This window comes from Mytilus trossulus, chromosome 2 (genome assembly GCF_036588685.1).
Source record: "Mytilus trossulus isolate FHL-02 chromosome 2, PNRI_Mtr1.1.1.hap1, whole genome shotgun sequence".
Taxonomy (NCBI): domain Eukaryota; kingdom Metazoa; phylum Mollusca; class Bivalvia; order Mytilida; family Mytilidae; genus Mytilus; species Mytilus trossulus.
The window spans coordinates 37,071,789-37,096,299 of NC_086374.1; the positions used below are offsets into that span (position 1 = coordinate 37,071,789).

Genomic DNA, 24,511 nt, shown 5'->3' on the forward strand with positions numbered 1-24,511 from the left:
CATGAAAAGGCGGAAAACAGCCAATTATTGAAGTGTCCTTTTATTTCTGCAGGAAAACCAATAATCATTTTTGTGAAATAAGTTGCTGGATCCATTAGTCTTTTATAATAATAACACTTGCTCTGATTCACTAAATGATGTTTCTTTTTATTTAATTTGAAAATATTTAACTATAATTAACAAAATTTTGCAGTGTAAAAATATATCGCATTATCGGGAATAATTAAACCCATAAAATAACTGGAAATAAAGATATTAAAGAGATTTATGACAGAAATAAACTGTTATAAAACGCTAAACGGATATCTTGATAAGTACCCGCCCCAATGCCTTTAAAGCATACTATACGGGGTTTACCTGCTTTTGAAAGCTGTACGATGACATGCAATTGTTTACATCGCTATTATTTGTTCAAAGTTTATCATTGCGTCATGGGCAAAACATTTTCAAAAATAAATCTCCAAGACATCATTTAATATTCAACCGATATTTAATTCAAAATATGGTACGAAATGGACCGTGTAAGGTGAGAATGCGTTTTTGGAGCAAAGCGGCACCGTCGACGCAGTCATACATGTGACTTTGTCAGAATTTATATATTCTTTTTTTTAATGTTAATATTCTTAAATCACGTATATTTCTCTCCTTTTAGTCTTTTATGCGAAAAATGAAGAAAGCACTCTGAATTTCTGACCGTTCGTATTTCCTGTTTTGAAGAACGTTTTGCATCACTTGTTTACATCGTCAAGGGTGCTTTCATACACGCCCGCGTTCCAAGGTCGTCAACGCTATTTTTGAGAAGACCCCTGAAAGCGACCGTTTCCAAGGCACTCGTCGTAAGAAACATGCGTTAAAATATGCGCATTGTTAAAGGGCCGAGCCACCTTAAGCTAAAGTAACACGAATCATATCAACCGGTCGAACAGGCTTCAGGAGAATGTAAATTAAACAAGAATTATCTTTAAAAAAAATATCCGACGTATTTAAATTTGAGTATATGTTTAAAACTGTCATTTCGATATCTATGAATTTCAATGCTTTCATTGTTTTGATGTACATAATGGGGCAATTCCCAATGTCCCAAAAATCTTGGTGTTGGGTTGTTTGATTGTGATATTAGCTGCTGATACATTTGGTGACCATTTTGTACAATGTAAATAATCTGGTGTAAAAAAAACGCAGGATTTACTGGACATACGGTAATGAGTGCATAAAGGGCGATTGCAGTGCACTGAAAACCTGCATAGTTTGACACAATTTGTCCTTGGTGCCAATGCCCGTTCACAACCTTCATATTATGAAAAACAATGCTCTATAAACTATCTAAAAATCAATGAATTATTAACAAAAGAGCGTTACAAATTGTTTTGTGAATATTCCGATTATATTTAAATAAGTGATTTGCCATTTTAATAACGTTTTCTCTGTTTGTGTACAGTATTCTCGGTCCTCGTATCTTTCTGTTTACATTCACCAAAAATTTCACATGCGTAGTTGCGTTCTTAAAGTCATGTACGTCCGTACAACAAAGTTTACATTAAAAATTATATAATTGTCCCGAATAAACAGCTGTCATGGATGCAAAGAGCTTTTGGAGAAACGATTATTTTAATAGAAATATAAATCTTTGTAAGATCTAGTTCAAATATTTATAGTTTGTTACTTGCTATCCATCACGATATAATTAACGAGACGTTTTTTCAAACACAACCAAATCACCCACCATGACAGCATTTTGTCCTATCCCAGAAAGGATTTTCGAGCATGCGTATTCTGTTGCCATAGTTAAGTGTCCTTAAATTCAAAGGGCACAGACCGAAACTATATCGACTACGTTGGAAAAAATATCTTTTAAGTTCAAATATTCCACCCCATCCTATAAGTATTTGCTTTATCAATAAGAAAGTTATTAGTGTTATTTGTCTTTTAGAGATTGTAACAACGTATACTGTATGTACCGTACAGTATACTACAGTATGCTGTTAGCTTACTTGAAGATGAAATGTCTTTTCGGAAACACTCGCTTTTTTTTAATTGTAACAAATTATACTGCATATATACTGTAAAGTGTGCTGTTAGCTTATTTAAAGAATAAAAGTATTTTCGGAAACACTCTTAATTGTTATGTTTAAGAAAGAACGTGGTATTTGAATAAGAAGAAAGCTGCGGCCATTTTAACACATTTGGTAATTTACATTTTAAAAGGTAGATAGATTAACTACACATACTGACACCGTGGGTTAAAATATAAAAGAGCAATACGCACAATATTAGTCTAGTTTTTCGATTAATTTTACGCAGCAAATAATAAGAAAAAAAGGAAATTTATAAGCAATGTTGTTTGATTTGGTTTATGTTTTTAAAGAAAACTAGTTGATTAACTGTGTAATCAGATTTCTTTTTTCAATTTTATTGAATTTTAGTTAACCTCGACTGTAACTACTTAGGGAAGATAGTAAACATTTTGTGAAGGCAAGGAATGGTCACGATATTTTCAATTTGTTTACTGCTTAGGAGGGGGGGACAGGGGTAAGAGAGACAGGGAAAAGGGGGTAGGGGAAAGGAGAGGAAGGCTGGGAGAAGGAGAAAAAATAAAATATCTCTCCTTTTAAAAAATCATCTAATATTTCAAGAAAAAATATCTCAAAAGGAGATGTTTTATTCTAATGGGAGAAAGAAGAACGGCCGGGGATAGGAGAAAGGAGAAGAGGGTGGGAGAAGGGTACCACCTGTCCCCCCTCGCTTAGAAATAACATGGGTGACCCTTAAAAGCATGGGATATCATGACCCATCCAAATTACACCCCCAAACCCCCTTTACCCCCAGGCCATCGAGTCTTCTTTTTTTTTTTGAAAAATAACTTTGACCGATTATGATTTTAAATTATTAAATTTACAAACTATCTGAAATTTAATTAGAAATATCCGTTTGGGCTCTAGATAATAACAAAGAAATGAATCAACAAAATTAACTTATAACGTATCATTGTTTATTTGCCAAACTAAGCTGGAAGATTTGAAACACTTCCGGTAGGGGCGTGTACAATAATGAAACCATCTCGGTGAAAGCATGACTTTTTCTGGATTTTGACAACGAAAAACAAGCAAATAAAAAAGAATCTAAATTACTTATCTCACTTTATTTTTACGACGAAACTGGAACGAAACTATAAGAATAAACTTTCATTCTTAACCTAGTTGATGCTTGTCAATTAGAGATGATGTTAAAAAAATTGTAAAATTAAATTCTTATTTTTTTTTACTGCAGATCATGGAAATTAATATAAGGTAGTTGTGGCCTAAATTGTGTCAAGTTATGGATAAATTGATAGTATTTTAGGTAAAATGCCACACATATATAGTAAGAGAGGGGATGAATAAAACAAAATCCCAATTTTGAAAAAAACAAAAATATTAATAGACCTTTATAGATTTACTTTCTGCTTTCTAATTATATTTTTTACATTAAACATCAGAGCTGTATGCCACAAAATAAATGGCTTATAAATTAAAAAGCATATATACTATCATAAATTCAATAGGAATATCTAATAGGAAATTTGTCCTAAAACTCTTAAATAAGTTTAGGTTTTTGCGGTGCTATGCATGAGTCAATAAATCTATGATTATAATAATTATAGTGAATACTTTAGCTTGGTTGATAAAAGTCCCAGATTTCAGTAAAAATCTTATTTAAAAAAAGAAATTTAGAAATATACAAAATTGTAAATGTTAAAATTTGTATGAAAAGGGAGATAATAGGAATCTTTCATTTAAAGATGCGTTTCATTAGAGCTTTTTTTATTTATTATTATGAACAGGAATATATACTTATATATAAATCTGCAGCATCATGAAATGACCTTTATTTATTTTCAGTTTGAAGAGCTTTAATATGTATTGATGTCATATATAACTTTGTACAGTTTATTTATTACTATTGCCATTAAAGTCTGATTGTAAAACCATGGGTTTTCTTTTTCAATTTTAAAAAAGAGCATTCAGGAATAAATTTGAATTCTAATTGAATAAACTCCATAAGGGGAGATAACCAAGAGGTGTTCCAATAGAAGTTTTATTACACCAGATCTATTAGTAGACAAAAGGTAATATGATATTCTCACAATATTAATTGCATACACAATATAGTGGTTTATCAAGAAATGAAAACACAAATATATAAGAAATATGTCAATGAGACAGCAACTGAACAATACAAAAAGAGACAAGTAGAGGTCAGTAAAATGTTTACAGAAAAATTAAAACTTTTAGATATATATATAAAATAATTTGTAGCAAAATAAAAGTGACCTACTAATTAACATTTTGTTTTAGTTGGAGACATAATAATTCTATGCACTGATGTAGTTGATGGTTATAGCAAGTCATACCTGTTGGTAAGTAAACATTGTAGTCAAATTGTATAGAAATGTCTACTATAGTTTGTTCATAGTATATTTTATTTTAAATGATATAATTCTGAATTGGGAGATATATAAAAGGTACTTGTTTCTTTACATGTAGCATCATATCAGTGCTTTTATTTCCTTTGCAATATATATATATATATAGGAAGATGTGGTGTGAGTGCCAATGAGACAACTCTCCATCCAAAAAACAATTTAAAAAGTAAACCATTATAGGTTAAAGTACGGCCTTCAACACGGAGCCTTGGCTCACACCGAACAACAAGCTATAAAGGGCCCCAAAATTACTAGTGTAAAACCATTCAAATGGGAAAACCAACGGTCTAATCTATTTAAACAAAAACGTTTTGCACAAATATAGCAACGTTGGTTTTGGCAAAACGTCACATGTTATCATTGCACAATAAATTGCATAGATAAATAGTGTCTGACCAAGAAATACAAACAAAAAATGAATGAGGAATACATCAATGAGACAGCAACCAACCAAATACATTAGAGACAAGTTGAGGTCAGAAGGATAGCCTACAGAAAAAGTTATAAAACTTATATACATACATATATGAAAATAACATCAACTTAATGTAACCTTTATGATTTACTGAATTGTATTTTAGATTGAAGATAGTTTACTTTGAAATCCTGTGATCCAAGATCCAGTTAATTTAATACAACATGTATTGGTATGTAAGCACTAAAGTAACTTTTTCTTATTTTCTTATCTAATAAAATTGTTAAATGTTTTTTTTTTATTTAAATTAAATTATAAAATTATGAAAGGGAGGTAATGAAGAACTTTTTGAATAGGACCGAATTTACATTTTGCACTAGGAACAATATGTATTTGATTATATGGTAGTGCTCTTATAAAAGGAGGAAGATATTGAAAAAAAAACCAAAATAAAACCATACATTTGATATAAATGTATATACTATAGGTATCAGTATTTGAAAATGGAAGTGACCTTAATAATTTGATTATATTTTCAGTTTGAAGAGCTAATTACTACTGTGTACTGATGTCATATGTATTAATGCCCTGTTAAGTTATTATTACATTTGTACTGGTAAGTTTGCATTAAAGTGAAATAGATAATAGCTTTTAGGTAATCATTTAATCACACAAAATTCAGGAATAAATTTGAATTCTAATTGATAAAACTTGAAAGGGGAGATAATCAACAGTTGTTCCATTTGAATATTTTGATATTGCATAACCATAAAGTGGACCACTGTGGTTTATCAAGAAAAGTAAACAAAAATATATGAAGAATACGTCAAAAAGAAAGCAACTGTGCAATAAAAAATAAGACGAGAAGAGGTCAGTAAAAAGTTTACAGAGAAATTTAAACTTTTTATTGCTTAAAGAATACAGTGGTTTTCTAAGAAATCCAAACAAATAGTATATGAGGAATACATCAATGAGACAGCAACCAACCAAATACAATTAGAGACAAGTTGAGGTCAGAAGGATAGCCTACAGAAAAAGTTATAAAACTTATATACATACATATATGAAAATAACAGCAACTTAATGTCACCTTTAAATTTACTGAATTATATTTTTTAGATTGAAGATAGTTTACTGTGAAATCCTGTGATCCAAGGTCCAGTAAATTTAATACTACATGTATTGGTAAGATAGCAATAAAGTGACTTTTTACTTATTTTTTTATCCAATAAAATTTGGAAATATTTTTTTTAATTATTATTGATATTTTACAAAATTATGAAAAGGGGAGGTACTCAAAAACTTTTTAAATAGGATTTACATTTTGCACTAGGAGCAACACATTTTTGATATGGTACCAGATAGTGCTCTATTTTGAGGAGGATACAGAACATACATACATGTGACATATACTATTGTTATCAGTGTCTGATTCCACACCAAACTTGATAATAATTGGCAACTTTTAAAATGTTGAAAACAAAAGGGTTGGATTGGTTTTATTTTTAATCAACACCATTGACATATATAAGTTATGTATAAAGTTAAATTATTTGATTTGTCTTGTTAACATTATGAAGGCTAACAAATTTAACCTTGTTATTATAGTATAGATATATTATAAGTGTGTCTTAACACGTGACAACTTTATGACAGTTGGATTATCTGTGGTGAAAAAGGCTAACACCATAATACATATATAACTACATTTCTCTAATTACCTATCTGCACCCATTGTATAAAAAAAAATTTAATCAACGTGATTTTTTTTATATTAGTTCTTCATTGGTTAAAATCAGATTATGACGTAATTTTTTTTTAAAAGGCTTCCATGCCGGATGACCTCACATAGAAAGAACACATTTTTTTTCATTTCACATGATAAGAAGAAAAATTTTGTTTGCTTCTTATTTCATTTCATTAGAGAAACATATTCATTCCACCACCAAATCTCGTGTAATACGATTTATGAACTCAACAGTTAAATTTTAAATATTGAACTGTCTTGTGTGGATAAATATCGTATAATAATACTTGATGCAGTGGTGCATCTCTATAGATATATATATCACAGTCTCATCGGTCTTCATTTTATTACAAATGCATTATGATGTACCAATTTCCATTAAAAAAGCGTACATAGTACAAAAACATATGATTTGACAATATGTATCATAGGCAAACAATGTTTAGTGACCGTAAAAATTTGATATGCATGTATTTTCAGTAAGAAGATTTATAACCATGTACTGATGTAATTAAAGGTGAATTCAATTTATATTGTAAGTAAACATTTTAGTTAAAATGATATGATAATTTAAATTAACGCAACCTTCTATGATGTATAATAAATTAAAATTCAGAAATATATTAAATCTTTAATTTACTATATCAATGAAAATTGAGAAATATATTTAAATTGAAAATGGTAAAATTTTGAAAGGGGAGATAATTAAGAATAAGTTGTTATATTTAGGGCCTCACATGCCGACCGGCATGAAAAGGATAGGTGGGGTGAGGTGTTATATTCTAAGTAGCATTACATTACTACTTTTTTCACATTCTGAACTAAGCAGCTTTTGGTATATGGAAGACCACGGGTGGTTACTTCAATATTTTTTTGGTAGGGGTGTGCCATTTTTGCCTAAAAAAACGTGCCCATTTTAATATAACATTCACTAAAATTCAGTACCTATAGTTATATAAATATTTAAGAAAGAATGACCAACAGTATACTTATATACAATATCTAAAATATGACCCATGCTTATATAAGCACTGTAACTCATCATCACTCATAATTCATAAATATACCAGCTACCCTTAAGTTTTTATATATGAATTGACAATGTCTGGTGTACATATATTTTATCTTTATATATATGCATGGAATGTTGGATTGACTGCATGTTTAAGTACCACAAATCAATATACGGATATCTAACGTAAATGCATTTTAATATTTATATAAAATCTCGCAAAATTATGACCAATATTTTTGGCACATCCCTGTATACCCAATAATAGGAAGTTACCCCCCCTGGGGAATACTTAGTAACATGACTTAATTACAGAACCAATTGCCTAAAAAACAAATTGTCAATGAGACAGCAATCAAACAATACAAAAATAAACTGATATTTTTGTATATAATATAGATTCTATGAAATCAAATTCTGATGATTTAATTGTACTTTTAGTTGGATGATTTTTTCTTGTTTATTTTTTAGATGTCTCATATAAAGAAAAGAAAGGTGCCATGCACTTTTGTAGTCCGTCAGAGTGGAAAAAAGAAAACTATGACCAAGTCATACACGCCTTTATCCATGATTGATGAAACTGCAGGTGCCACCGATAAAGAAAACTATAAAACTTTAAATGCAGAGGTGGTGAACACTGAACAAGAAAGAGATGGCAATATGCAGCTCAATAATGAACATGAAACACCTGTGACGATAGAACCTAAAAATAGTATGTACAGTGTAATGATTTTAAAGTGGCATTTATTATCTCCTTAGAATAATTAAGGGTTACAAGATGAATAAAGAGGGGTGCAATGAGTGCATATATTCACTTCCTTTTTTGAATTTCATATTAAAAATGTATTAAAAAATAAAGGAAGCCTGTTTTAATGGATATAAATTAAACCATTTACCAAACTTGCAAGTTTCACAGGATTAAGCCTTGTATTGTGATTCTCAGATGTGTTGATTACTATTGGACAGTCATACAACATGATACAATAAAACAAATATCCTGCAAACAGGCTTATAACATTGAATTGTTTTCAAGCCAGAGAGAACTCATTTATTTTATTGATAATTTTTTATAAAGGTGCAAATGTGTTAAACATCATTGATGAAGGTGACCGTAAAATATGTGTTGTACTTAATTATTCAGTATAAAATTCATTTAAAAGATTGTATAATTATAATTCAATTTTGATATTTATAGGTTGTTTTTTATACTTACAGTACCAATACTTTAGTACATTTTTTTTTAGATTATGCTAAAGCCAAAATCCAAAGATTAAATCATTGGTCAGAAGTATGCAAGAAACTGGTGTCTGCAGCAAAAGAAAAAGAAGCTGTAGTCAATTTTAAATGCCAGGATTGTGGAACTGAAAAGGTTGATCTTTTCCGATGCCTAGACTGCATATCTTGGCCCATTATATGTGAAGGTTGTCTGGAAATTAGGCATCAATTTCCACATTTACATGTATTTGAGAAATGGATGGTAAGATTTTCCTTCTTTTTTTAAGAAAAAACATCTAAAAGCAGAAAGCAGATCTTTTCAGTAGAAATTCCTGAAATTAATAAAAGTGCTTGTCTCATGACAGCCCAACTTTTTAATAAAGCATGAAGATACATGTAGATAATTGCTTTATGAAATATGTATCAAAGACTAGGTTGTTTTTATGGTTTTATCTTACCAATAGGTGTTGATTGATCATATTATTTCTGTTTTTTTTATTACAACCATTTTCGTGTAAATTGGCCTAGCTGGGTTCAGTTTATTTGAGGCATGAGATCTGGATGTATTTTCCTTTTGTTTGTTATTTAGGTGGGGTTTATTTCACACTTATATCTCTTTTTATTCATACTTATTTGCAGTTTTAGTTAATATTTTTTGCAGTTATAGGAATAAAAAAAAGGTAGCGATTTTTATTAAGATACTGGATTTCATGATTTGAAAAAATTTACTGGACACATTGATTCTGATATTTAACATTCCCATGTACATGTGGTAGCTTGACATATCAGTTTTTTGAAATTACAACAACATATATTTGATGATTTTATTATATAAAGAATATGTGGGTTTTTTTTAACGAGACAAGAAAATAATTACATTGACAAGCAAACCATTGATCTGAGTACCATTGAATCTCAATTTATGGTTTGGTATAGCTACAAAATGCTCATCTAAGTTATGTACACATATTAACAATTGTTAAATTTAGCAGTAAATGCAGTTGAAGATTAAAATCAATTCAAAACAATAGTTCAGGTTTTTACTGTGGACTTTGGTTGAACTAATAATATTAACATTTTACTTAGCATTATATCAAAGATTACCAATATTTTTGTAATGATGAAACAAGTTAAAGGTAAATTGATTAAAACACATGCTTTTTTTTTTTTATAGCATGGGGCTTTTATAGGCTATGCACCTCCAACTAAGCCTTGGAAGGGAAGAAAACATGATATGTGTACAACTGACTATATGAAAGATATAGTAGTTATTGATGATAAAGGTATTCTTTATATAGTAACATACTTTCTTGTATCATTTATTAGGATAAAGATATGAAATACTTTAAAATAGATATTTGATATGATTCTGACAAAAAATTGTATACATATACATATACCAAATTGCAAATATTTTGACAGATGTTTTACCTGTAATGTTTATATATGATCCAAACAAAAGTTTCTTATTTCATGTTTAATAAGTACATGTATCCTTATATTTACTATAAATTTCCATCAATTTGAATTTGAATTCATATCCAATCATACAAAAATGGGTTTGAACCGACATTTATACAATACATGAGTCTGTTATGAGGAGTACTTAAATTGCATTCATACTTAAATTCACATCCAGAAGTTAAATAATAGGTATTCCAAAGTGGAATACACCATTACTCTTTTTAGCCATTTTTTGTAAGACCTATTTCTTTTAAAAACAATTTCTCTTTTTATTGGTACCTTAATTTTTATCTTTATTTTTCAGGTAGACAACATCTTAGAACAATTCAATTTTGTTCTTGTGAAGAGGAAGCAATTACCTTGTTTTCATACAATCTGTGGCCTGCCTCACCAAAAACACCTCATTTAGCCTTCCACATTGATTTACTTCGCTGGTTAAATGGTTTATTGCTTGAGTGCCATGTATCTGTGAAGGGGTTTTGTGAAGCTTTAAAGGCTAGGCAACCAAAGCTGTACAAGATGTTGGTCACAAAAGAGGTTAATTAATTAAGATTCCATACTAATGAGATTTTATATTTTTTTACACTATTATATATAAAATGATGTGGTGTGATTGCCAATAAGACAACTATTCACAATCGATAAAAATACTCAGAAATTAATAACTAAATGTCACGGTACAGCTTTGAGGTTTTGGTTGGTGGTGGTGAATTTTTTTTTTCTTTTTCATTATAATCCATAGAGCCACAATTGTGTGATCATAAATTTAATTTTAAACTTTACTTGTAGGGAAAAGAAATTTATAAGAGTTTGATGGCAGAAACTATTCACCAATTTCGTCAGTTTGTATACCAAATGGACTATTTAACAAATAATTTTCCAGATCTAGATGATGGTTGTACCTGTCCAGCTTGTTTTGAGGTATAATTGGTACAATGTCCTAGATTAAGTTAATTTTAATAAATAAAATTTACTTACGTACTTATGCAGCATAATAAACAAAAATAGGAACAACAGTCAATCAATTACTGTGTCTTTAAGAGGGTGTCCATAGAAAAACCAGGCAGTGGATGGCACATGACATATTTTGTTTTCAATTTTGTTTTTCATCTACTTTATATGACAAATTCATTCCTTCTCAAAGTTAAATTATGTTTTTTATTAACTGACACAATAAAGAGGAAAAAAATACATAGAAAGCACTGAAAATTCATTGAAAAGGGGAGATAACTCTTCATTTTGTAAAAATGTTTGTTGCATAGTGATTTTTAAAATCATTTTCTGAGCCATCCACTGTTGATTCATAAATTTCGCTCACATATATATCCTTTGTATGATAGAAATATTGCATTGGAACCAAAAATTCTTAATAATACAGTGATCTATCAATTTCTTTTGTTATTGTCATCACTTTGAAACAGCTTTTCAAGGTTTTGGACTGAAATGATGTGTAACACACCTACATTTATTACTTTAAGTAAGAACCCATTTCTACTTAAGACACTCTTTAAATGATGTCGACGTAATTAGTTTTTATTTATTTTAAATACTTATTTGTTTATTTATTGCATATTTTTAATTATCAGGTGCACTTTTGGACAATTTTTATTATAACTGTAAATTAAACACTAAACATTTCTTTTTTAGACAGACACCAGTATCTTTTGTTTTGATGCAGACTTTCAATTAGTACGGAAATCTTCATCTGGTAACCAATGGCTTGAACCAAAACACAAAGATAATTTTTTTGTCCAACAGGAATTGGTAGATGATTTCATAAAAAAATATGACACTCCAAAAATAGAAAAGGTATTTTGTGTTTGATATTTTATTTATTTACCATAGGTAGTTACCTGGGGTCCAGGCCCCCCTTATGTGTAAAAATTGGTTGATTATAGAAGTATAGGGAATTACTGAAGCACTCAGCCCCCTCCCCCTTTATGAAAAGTTCTGGCTCTTTACATTATAGACTGCTATTTCTGTAATGTAAATATTGCCTAATTCATGAAAACTGATAAAAATACAATTGAATTGGTTTGATAAGAACTCTTTGACAAACAATAAAAAAATGGTCTCCTCCAGTTTTATCCATCATACATGGTAAAAATTGTAGCCACTTATGAAATAAGGTAAGCAATTTTACATAGAAGCAATCGAAGAGATCTGCATATATTTTTAAACCCTTTTGCACCCGTTCATACTAGCTAATTAAAGTTCCATAAGTTCCATTTATATGTTTAATTGAAATGCCTTATGAATTCTGGACATTAAAATCAAAGATAAAGGTTTCCAAATTCCTTCAAATTTAGGACTATTACATTTGAGGAACAATATATTTTAGATGTTTATTTTAAAGTCATAAGAAACCTCAAGTAAAAAAAAATTAATGCATATGTTTTTTATAACTCAATGGATAGTTTTCATTATAAAACTTATGTACATATACTTTTTTCTGAAGATTTTTTTTTAATTTATTCATATTCAGAAGAAGTTTACTTTATTTGAATTGCTTCCTTCCAGCAAGCTATTCCCCCGACATATTTTCCGTATGCAAGGTGACCTCAGTGTGACCCATCTCGTAAAAATCCGGTGACCACAATACGCATGGATGTCCTTAAAATAAACTTTTATCTGTATTTACATGTTAATCACGTGCTCTATTTCCATGCTTTTTTGTTTATTTTTCGTCAATTGTTGACAAACAGGTGACAATCGTTAAACTTCGTCTTCAAAACACAAACTTTAATTACCTGCCATATTTTCACAACAACACTGACCGATTGAAAAAAAAATGACGATTATACGAAATTTACACGAAAAAAATGATAAATTCGAGTACAGAAGCCTAAGTTTATGATGTTTGTATGCGTTGGTTCAAGAATTGGAAGAACATTATTTTTCACCGGTCACTCGTTTCTTATGACTTTAAGTACATTTGAGAGATACTAAATAAAAAATAATCAATGCTTTGAAAAACAGCAAGTAGTAAGAAAAAAATAAGAGTTTGCTAGCTTTCATATTTATTTTCAGGAATGCAGCGATTTCCAAGCAGGAAATGACTTAAGATCCAAAGCAAAAAACAAGAAATTGTCGGAAACTGCAGTCTTTGGAGCTACCTGTAGGCACGATTACCCTCAGAAGTTTTTTAGCTTAAAACATGGTGAAAAGTTAGTTATATTGTAGATAATATTTAGAGAGTGCAATTTTTAGGACTTACCTCCTGTGTGTGTTTTCAGATTTGCATGTAATTTTATCTCCTACCCATATCAGGAAAATGTCTTTGTTTAAGGTAATTGAACAAATGTTGTGGTCATATCAACTTGAAACTTACAACATGTAATCATTAAAATGTGAACTTTTAACATATATGGCTACTGTATGAAAGGTTTTTGTTGCTCATGACATACTGGTAAACATAAATTAAATGAGAATGGTATTCACTGGTAAGGAGGAATATGAGAGAAAATAATAACCTGTACAGTAATGAAAAAGGGATACATGCAGTTAGAATTAAAATTTAATTAAAGATAGGAAACCAATTTTTTGTCATTTCAGAACACTTTTCTCTTTTTTATTTTGTAGACTGGGATATGCTGTTTTTTTGATAGAACTACTTTTAAGTGCCAACAAAGACAAACACCTCCACATCTCCTATGATATTGCATGTTTGTTAAAAAGACATTTAGAGGTTTGTCATTTGTACTGTTTATAATTTGGGCAGTAATATAATGTAGAAAATACTAGAAAATTACATACAAATCTTAAAACTACATAAAATAATTACAAAAAATTAAGCCATGCACAGCCTGGTAAGAAATGTTTATTATTTTTTTTCAACATAGTAATATTTAACCAAATTCATACAAGACAGTAAAGTCTGTATGTAATAAAATTTGAAAACATAATGACAAAGAGAGGTTGCAAACTTATTGCAGTTCTGCATCTGATATTATAGAAATGTTTCAAGGATTTCCTTACATTATTTGCTGGGTGCCATTTAAAAATTTTACAAAAAAAAGTATTAGTCACTGACATTCATTTCTCACATGATGTATAGTCTCAATCCCTTAAACTTTACATATCATATACCAAATCATGACATCTAGTTTTATTAATTAGTTATTTAGTAATTGGAATCAAGATCCTTGAAACTTTAAAATACAAATGTTTACAGGAGTCTTATTGCCATTCAAAACATTTTTTTTTCAGAAAGCAGGGCGAAACGACATTTTACAAAAACTCACATTTTCAATACCAATTTTCCACTGCTATGGACACAGTATTGCATGTCAAGTAAGATAATATAATTTCAAGTGTTTTGTTAAACTATTTGTTGGTTCAGTGCATATTGTATATGTAATGTTAACTAGAACCCTCAAAACTTTTTGAGGGAGGGTGTGGGATGAAAAAAGTGTATGTCAACCATTTGTCGATTACAAGCCTAGAATCAATCATTCTTTATAAAAAAAATAATGCCTCCCTTTTATAGTTTGATTTAATATAAAAATTTGCATGGAAAATAAACTGAAACATATTTATTTTTTTTCATTTTTTTTAAAGTGTACAGTAAAAATGTTGATTTTTTAAACCCCTTCCCTCAAGTGTACATTTTGTGCACTTTGAAAAATGGATGACCCCTTAGTATTTATTATACTAGAATGGCTTGTAAAGTTTTCCAATATATGTTAACCTGCACAAAAAAAAAGTATATCAAGTTTTAAGACCAGATATGTTGTTTATATGTGATTTTCTCTTTTCTTAGCAACATTTCAAATTTGAGGATTTTTTAATATAAAAAAAATTGGTATTCATAAATAAATGACACAGATTTTTATTATTGTAAGACATGTGTCTACAATATATTTAAGGAATGACTGTAATATTTTTTCTGTCTATGAAGAAAGAACATAAAAAATGTGGTGCACACTGAATAACACGCGTAGCAGGTTATTTAACAGTATGCACCACATTTTTTTTGTTATTTCAAATAGACAGAAAAAATATTACAGTCATTTCTTATAATTTAATTCTTAATTCCATTTTAAACCGTAGAAAACCATGAAAACACATTGATGACGTCATGGTCATATGACTAAATTATGTCTACGGACTTATAACAAAATAACGTAAGCCAATCAGAAGACGAGTTACATCCAAAATTAAATTATTGAAGTTTATGTGTTAATACTTATATACTTGTAGATTTTGTATGGACCTAGGAGGACAAAAAATCATGGTCTCACTGACGGTGAAGGCATTGAAAGATTATGGTCATATTTGGGTGGATTTTCTTCAATTACCAAAGAGATGACGCCTGAAAACAGAACAGACCTTTTGACTGATGGCCTTATTTACTTTGGTCAGAAAATCAGAGACAAACTAGGTAATTACAGAAAATGGCAAAATGTGTAATGGTGGAATAGCCTGCTTGTGACTTTTTGTATATAGATACAGGAAGATATAATATGAGTGCCAATGAGAAAACTCTCCATCCAAGTAACAAATTAAAAAAGTAAACCATTATAGGTCAAGGTATATCTTACTATAACAGCAAATGATGTAATTTTTATAAAAGCTCTTTAATGCCAGTCAAATAAAAAAAAAACTAAATAAGTTTTGCTCCCTGGATTTAGAAATATTTTTTTTCATAATTGAGGAGAACATAGAAATTCTGCTTGTACTTCCATCTGTTCAACACTTAGCACTCACAATTTTTATAAAATTTGTATAATTGGGTTATATCAGTAAATTTAGAGAATCAAAATTTTATATTATTTGATAATAACACTTATAAATTCAAACATGCAGATTACACATTGGTTATGAAACTCCAAAGAGCAAAGAAAATTGAAGAAAACAGTGATGTGGCTTTGAAGGAGATTTTATCAACTGTTCATGGTAAGAAACTATCTTTCAAAAATAAATAACTTGTTACTTTTATTCATTTATTACGATTTAATGAATATCTTGTGTCCTCATGATATGCTGCAGTTGATTAACTGTTTATATTATTTAAAAAGGCATTATAAAAAACTTTTACATAGAAACATAACCAAACAGCTCTGTTTATTGCTTTTGAGAAAGTGTTTCAATAAAATTTAGTTTTGTCTACAAATCAGTCCACATACTTCCTACCTTGGAACATTTAACTAACACAAATAGTTTCTTTAGTCATTTTAACTCAAATGACATAAGGAATGAGTTTTTGCCGTCACTTTGAGTCAGTTTTATGTAAAATAAATTGTTAATTACCTCATCCCAGACCAAAGCAGATATACTAGCATTAATTCTTATGATTTAGGATGCTCTCTTCATATTGAACAACATTGAAACATGATTAAAGTTTTTTTTTTCTTTTTTTATGCCATTTATATTGTAACCAAATGTTCAGGTACATGATATGTTTAGTGTATCAAATTGCAAACTTTAATCCATATTTGTTCTTATTCAGACAAAGTTATTGGAAATGATAAGATTATCCAATGGATTGAAGAGGAAAAGTCTTCCGTGCTACACACTCAAAACAATGATGCAGCAAGTAAGTTTTAATAATAAATACATCAAGAAAATTTATCGCCCAACGCACTTATACGTCTCCTATTTTCAAATTTTGGGTTAAAATTCTGCAAGTTTTGTATATCTAAAATTAAGTTTTTTATCCTACATTGAACTTTTGATATCGTCCCTTAGTAAAAAACTATTTTATTTTTATAGTTAAGAGGACTGAATTATTTTTGGGATCATTCCCAATCCATTTTGAGTATTAAAAATATTTACATTGTTTTAAAATATCATTCTTTCTTTTCTAATGCTGTATAAACTCTATGTATACACATATAGAAATCACATACAAAGTTTTATTCTATTAGAGGCTGTAAACTACTTTTATATTTAATGCATTTGATTTTTGTAAATTCCAGTAAAAAATAATTTGCCTTCTTCATTTGTGTTTTTTTTTTTAGTTAAACTGAACAAAACAGATGAATATGTTCTCAGTCTTCAAAGATATTACAGAATTGGGTAGGTCAAAACTAAGCAGTACATTTCAAGGCAACCTAATGTACCTAAATCAGACCATTATTTTTCTAAATTGCATATTAGTTTACATTTATCCTGCAATCAGTCAACTATTGTACAAATAACAGATACACAAAGAAAGTTTTGCTTTATTTGTACTTATGCAACAGGAAACCCACAAAAAACTGATCTAAGGACAACCAGATTCTGCTCCACATGTGGCACTCTTACAAAATATATGTTACTCATTGTAGTACTAACCCAGAGTTAAATCTAATTTGGATGGTAATTAACTTTCAAAGATAAAAGAAAAGAACAGCATCATTATTACAACAATATCATTAAAAATCAGATTGAAAATATACAATATTGACCAAGCATTATGATTGACAGAATATTCCAATTGTACATTCCATTTCCTTTTATAGTGATTCCATTGTTTGATCAAAGTGTTTATACATGTTCATATATATTTATTTTTAATAATGTCAGTCTTCAATTTCAGAAATGAACAATTAGATGACAAGTTCAAGGAAGAAAAGGAAAGGTGATTACAAAACTTTAAGAAATTGTCATAATCTCTTTTTTGTCAGCATGCCTTTTTTACAACCTGGAATGATGCATATTAAGAGCATTTATCTATAGTATCTTATCATTTTAAATTTAAAACAGAAGGGAAAGTTACATTCTGATATATGTCATTCTTTAAAAAAAAGTTTAAGAAATATGAAATTAGTTAACATGATGTTCTAAAATTAATTGTGACCTTATCTAAATACCTTATATATGTTTTAACATGTATGCACATTGGAATACACACATATTACACTGGGAAAGCTACACTTTTGTGCAAATATTCTGAATTGTATACACTTATTGTCTACAGTTTTTACCCAGTATAAAGTACATACATGAAAAATAAGGTTTGTTTTGCTGAGTGTTACTACTGACTTGTGATCTTATGAGCAGAGTTTTACCTTGAAATTCCATGAAAGGACTGTTTATTATGTTATTAAAATAACTAAACATTCTGATGAATAAATTTTTTATTTAAATATCTTTACAGACTAGAGAAAACCTTATCAGTATTTGAAAAAAAGAACAAGACCTCTAGATTACATCAAACTGATGAAAACTACAACAAGGATCTAAAGATTGTGAAAGAAAAACAAAAGAAATTACAACTTGTAACCCTTAAAAAACATGTTTCAGAGAGGCATTATTTACTACGCTTATTGCGCAAATATTCAAGTAAGCAAAATTTTATCAGCCTTAGAACGAAGGGAAGGGAATTCAAAACTTCTTTTATGATGCTTTTTTCATTCATCTCTAACAACTTCATGTTTACTGAATTACTATGCTTTATTTTACAAATAATGTCCATGTATGAAATTAAAGTTTTATTTTTCTGTAAATCTAAGACTTTTCCTGTATTATAGCACTTTTTATTTCATACTTGCCTTTGAGCTAACATGATAATTTTTTGGAAAACGACAATTTATGAAAATTGATATAACATTTTTCTCAATACAAAGAATTAAAACACATCATAACGTCCTTGAATTTAGTATCAACAATAATGTTACCAGGTATTTATCGTGTGATTGATTCTTTTAAAATCCATTGGTTTTCAACTTCCATCTAAAATTAATGCATATACTGACAATGGCATTTTTTTAAATTTTAACATTATTTCTTGTTGACATCAAATTCCTCTATGAAAGACGTGTTAGCACTATATACTTATCTCATATATAAAACACCAGTAATATTGTACATTTTATTCATATTTCAGAAGGACAGGCTGTTTTCATCAAACTTTCAAAACAGTTAAAGTGTATTTCAAAGAAAATTCACAAATCCATTGCAGCTTACAACCTGATTGGGGATTCATCTGATGGTTTGCCAGAGGCGATTAATTTTGATACTGTCAAGGATGTGGAAAGTGACATCTATAACTGCATGGTAGATTTAGAGGTTGTATCAGAGATACCAAACACGATTAAACAGGAAATCATTCAACTGAAATGCCTGATTGATCGAGCCATTGAAGAGCAAACATTGCTCAAGCAAGAAATGAGGTCTGTCACTAGTTGGTACAAACACCAGTACCAACTAGTGAAAGTAAAACTAGGGGAACATCTTACTGCAGGAGAAACTGCATTCTTAATAAAAGAAGGAATGTATTATGAGATGGGTTTAATAAGATTAAACAGGCAGTTTTCAGAGTACATTGGGGAAATGCCTGTTGAATCTCAGTTGACTGACCACATATTAAATGATAACTATGACAGGATGCAACAGATGTTGAAAGAAATGGCTGTAAAGGAGGAGATTGCAGTTGAGGACATTGAAAGTGATGATGAGGGAGAAATTAGTGATGAAGAAGACTTGGAGGACCTTTAAAAAATTGTCTTTAATTCTTTTAGTGTTCCTTTTGGGCATAATAATTTAGATTTTATAATAAAATAACTGTGATTTTCTTAGTTTCAATGTAATTAAACAAAAAAAACAGCTTTAAGGTGGTATGGGAGTCTAAAATAAAAATGATAGAATTTGTTCATACTTTGCCAAAATGTAGTATCTATTGATACATGTTAAAAAATATTATAAAAATGATAGGTCACCGTGCATTTTTTCATGCTACGGGTCGTGACAAAATGACACATTTTGTATGGATTATACAGGAAAAAACACCATTTTGTGAATAGAAACTAAACGAAATGATAGATTTGTAAAATAAATTAGGAAAATATAGCTTTCAAACAATGCTTTGATAATATCAAAAGAAAAGATAGGGTCACCGTACGTTTTTTCCGGCTAAAATACAAAATAGGAAAATTTCATGAACAATCCAACAGAAAATGCACTGTTTAAGAGTTACCTCCCCTTAAAATGACAATTTCAAAATATTTAAAAACAACCAAAAATAATCTACACTTGTACATATATTTATATTTATAAGTTATATTCTTATAAATTGGATCTTTTAAATGTAAAAACACATGAAATATCTGCATTCTTGCATCAAATTTTGCTAATTTGATAGAAAATATGGACCTTAGATTCTCTGTTTTTTACAATCCAAGATGGCGAAAGACACCCATACCACCTTAAGGTGGTATGGGAGTCTAAAATAAAAATGATAGAATTTGTTCATACTTTGCCAAAATGTAGTATCTATTGATACATGTTGAAAAATATTTTAAAAATGATAGGTCACCGTGCATTTTTTCAAGCTACGGGTCGTGACAAAATGACACATTTTGTATGGATTATACAGGAAAAAACACCATTTTGTGAATAGAAACAAAACGAAATGATAGAATTGTAAAATAAATTAGGAAAATATAGCTTTCAAACAATGCTTTGATAATATCAAAAGAAAAGATAGGGTCACCGTGCGTTTTTCCCGGCTAAAATACAAAGTAGGAAAATTCCATGAACAATCCAACAGAAAATGCACTATTTTAGAGTTACCTCCCCTTAAAATGACAATTTCAAAATATTTAAAAACAACCAAAAATAATCTACACTTGTACATATATTTATATTTATAAGTTATATTCTTATAAATTGGATCTTTTAAATGTAAAAACACATGAAAAATCTGCATACTTGCATCAAATTTTGCTAATTTGATAGAAAATATGGACCTTAGATTCTCTGTTTTTTACAATCCAAGATGGCGAAAGACACCCATACCACCTTAAACAATAAGAAAATGCTAAATTTTACTAAAGTGTGCAAAGTCTGTTGGATGATTCCTAACCAATCTTCAAAGAATTTCTTCAACTTTTTAATCTAAATTAAAAATGCTTATTGAACATCTAAAACATTGGAATTTATCTTTGAAATTGATTATATAAAATTTCATTCTGGAATCTACACAAGTATTTCTTTAAACAACTGTTGGTTAACATTATTTATAAGTATTCTAAATAATAGGCTAAAAATGTTTTATGTTAGTTTTTGTTTCTCATGATAAAACAAATAATATTCAACACTTTTTTTGTATTTGGAATATTTTGATTAATAAATATTTGCATAACAAAAATTAAAATATATGCATTTTCTGTGGACTTTTAATTTAGTCTAAATAATATCTTACTAAAGTTATTATTTGGCTGTTAAAAGAAATTTTTTTGAAGTCTTTAGGATATCACGTGCTCAAAATGTATTCATGTTATATATATTTCAAAGATATTATGATTTTGAAAATTAATCTATATGCAAAACTTTAAAGAAAATTGAATCTATAGAAATGTGATTAAAAGCAAGAATTTCTAAATATCATAATATGATATAAAAGATAAATTTCATTTCATTTTTCCAAAAGAAATAAAATGAAGAAAAAAGATAACTATTCTGAATATTTCTAAAAAATCTGACTTTATGGGATACAAAAAAAGTTACGATACATTCTCATTGCAAGCCCTCAAATTACAAAATTGAGGTTCCTTTTCTAAATCATCAATGGAACTGAGGACAAGTGAATCTTGATAACCTTATTGTTAAAAGATTTGTTGTTTTTTGTATATTATTCAATTTGTATTTTGTATGTACAGCACCAATAAAGAAGCTGACTTTTTTTTATACTATACAACAATAAAGATAAGCTAATCATGTTCAAGAATATTGGGCATTTCCAAGCGAAATAACACAACTTGATAAGAAATTATTATAAAAACTCTGATAGTTTTAAATTGCTAACCGAGATATATGTTTTGTATGACACATGATATCTTGTATGTGCATGTAAATTAAGTCTTCATAATTTTGGTAAATTGATATAACCTCAGTTTTGAATGTATCTGTGTTCTTCTATTGTTCATTTTTAGTGGAAATATATCATGGTTAATCAAATTCATAACCAAAATTTTGATGATTCATTTTTCTGTATCATCAATTCTCTTAAAATTGGATAGAACTTTCAATAACAATTACCACTTTTTAATTCTAAATTATTTAAGTGGGCAAAACAGAAACTATTATAAAGTCTACCTTTCTATTATGTCGATCCATTTGTATACTGTATATACCACATCTGTCGAACCAAGGTTTGGAGTTTGCATTTCAAAATGCGCTTGACAACAGAAACATTAATATAAAATATTTTTTTCTTGACAATTAGAATGGTTCATCATACTATGATTTTTTTAAAGCATGAACCAATAGTCAAAAGTACAATAACAACAATAGAAACATAGGGAAAAAATTTTATAAATGATATTTTTAAATGGCTATTGACAACAGTAAACGCTAAATTAAAATTATTTTTTGAACAATCATATTTGAATATATATACTTCCCAAATTTCACATGCTATTGATTTTTTTTATCACATTTAAGGTAAAAAAAATATATAAAAACTTATAACTGTCTTCCTTTTAAAATCAATGATAACTATTTTTAAGATTTATAAATGACGTATCACATGATAAATGTAAAAAATTAAATGTCCTTCATTCTTGTGTATGTAATCTTAAGAGTTTCATAACATTGTATTGGTTAAAAAGATTTAATTGCTTATGATGTAGTGTAAGTGTCAGTAGATAAATTTAGAACTAAAAAAATTTGACTCAGAACACATCAACTGATTGGTATACTTTTTGTTGTATATATGTTCTGCAACTACTGTTATAGTAGTCTCAGATATGCTTTGTTGCTTGTATTTTCTTGTACCACCAGCTGAATTTTATATTCTTTACTGCAATACATATTGATTAATGAAAATAAGAGTTTAAGGCTATTGTATTGAAAAAATACTTTTGTTAAAGAGAGATGGAGAGAAACTGCATCATATTTGTTCTTGTTGGATGCATAATAGTTTTTTTTATTCAATGAATCTTTATGTAAAACAATGTAAACTGTATACATAGATTAAATGTACAAACTATTAAATATATTTACTTACATCATAACCTGTTTCTGTTTTCAAAACTACAACTAACACAATGCTTCATCATTGCTAGGTACCCTCTGATTTGCAGCCATTCTGTCAAACAAAAGATATGGATCAGAAATCGTATATCAATGACAATATGTTTTGTATATTCCCTATAAAGTGTGAAAAACACTTTACAATGCAATTTATTAAGATGTGGTATATGATTGCCATTAAAATAACTCCCCTCAAGAGAGAAATAACAACTATAGGGCACAATATAGTCTTCATCAATGAGCAAAGCCCATTATGCTTAGTCTGCACAAGGGGCATTTCCATAATTTCTCTGACAATTTAAACTGTTGATGATTAATGCATAACCTACCAATCAAAACCTGTTGAAAAAATATAGTATTGTGTTTGAAATCATGTTACAAAATCAAGCCGTCAGTGAATTGAAGGAACATCACTTTATTGCTGTTTGTCATCTCACTTTCACAGATATGCCTTAACCATGGCGCATTTTTTTTTCATCTCACAACAAACGTACTAAAAGAGATATCTGCCAGTGTATGATTTATTTCAAAAATTGCATTGACACATTTAAGGTAGATCACAAGTACACAAATATTTGGTGTTTGATAAAACAGAATTAAATAATGCCATTAAGTCTCAATGCACAGTCTTACTTTCACAAAAATTGCCCACATGTTTCATAACTTGGAGATTTGTGCAATGAACTTGTGCTATTGTTTACTGCTATATTGAAATCCAAGATTGTTGTAGACTTCTGGTATATCTTAAGATACGTATAAGTAGTCGAAAGTCAAAACTTATCATAACTGGTCATCTGCAATAAGTGGAAAGGTCTATGTGGGGACAACATCAGTGAGAAGAACACATTTAAGGTAGATCACAAGTACATATTTTTTGAGACAGAATTTTTTTATAATTTTCCAAAATAAACATTTTACTATGCTCTTTTCAAAATTTGAATAAAAAGTATGGGTCACCGTGCTATTTTTCAAGCTATGAGTCGTTGAAAATGGCCAAAATTTTTTTTTTTATAAAAACACATTAGTGTGCATAAAAAAATTTCTATGAGATAGAATTTTGAAATAAATTGTGAGAAGAAAGGTTTCATAATATGTTTTAAGAAAATATAAAGAAAACCTCGTGTCACAGAACTTGTTTTCTTGCTACAAGTAAAAATAAAAAAAATCCCTATTAGCGCAGTATAAATTTTGTACTAGAAGAGTTATCTCCCCTTAAATAGCTCATTTGATTTTTTT

The 24,511-nt window shown here is 28.9% G+C and overlaps 2 protein-coding genes across 2 annotated transcripts in view; one reads left to right on the plus strand and one right to left on the minus strand.

The window, feature by feature from the left end:
- LOC134705750 (plasminogen-like) overlaps positions 1–24,511 on the minus strand; it is an 81,091-nt gene that overhangs the window by 37,810 nt on the left and 18,770 nt on the right. The gene's annotated exons all lie outside the window — the stretch shown is intronic.
- On the plus strand, positions 8,148–19,837 carry LOC134707127 (uncharacterized). The gene is made up of 16 exons (XM_063566660.1): positions 8,148–8,348; positions 8,881–9,113; positions 10,026–10,134; positions 10,620–10,852; positions 11,105–11,236; positions 11,963–12,124; positions 13,346–13,482; positions 13,898–14,003; positions 14,525–14,608; positions 15,518–15,698; positions 16,124–16,213; positions 16,767–16,853; positions 17,278–17,335; positions 17,838–17,879; positions 18,399–18,583; positions 19,128–19,837. The coding sequence occupies exons 1-16, from the start codon at positions 8,177–8,179 to the stop codon at positions 19,736–19,738; spliced, it is 2,622 nt and encodes an 873-aa protein (XP_063422730.1). The 5' UTR covers positions 8,148–8,176; the 3' UTR covers positions 19,739–19,837.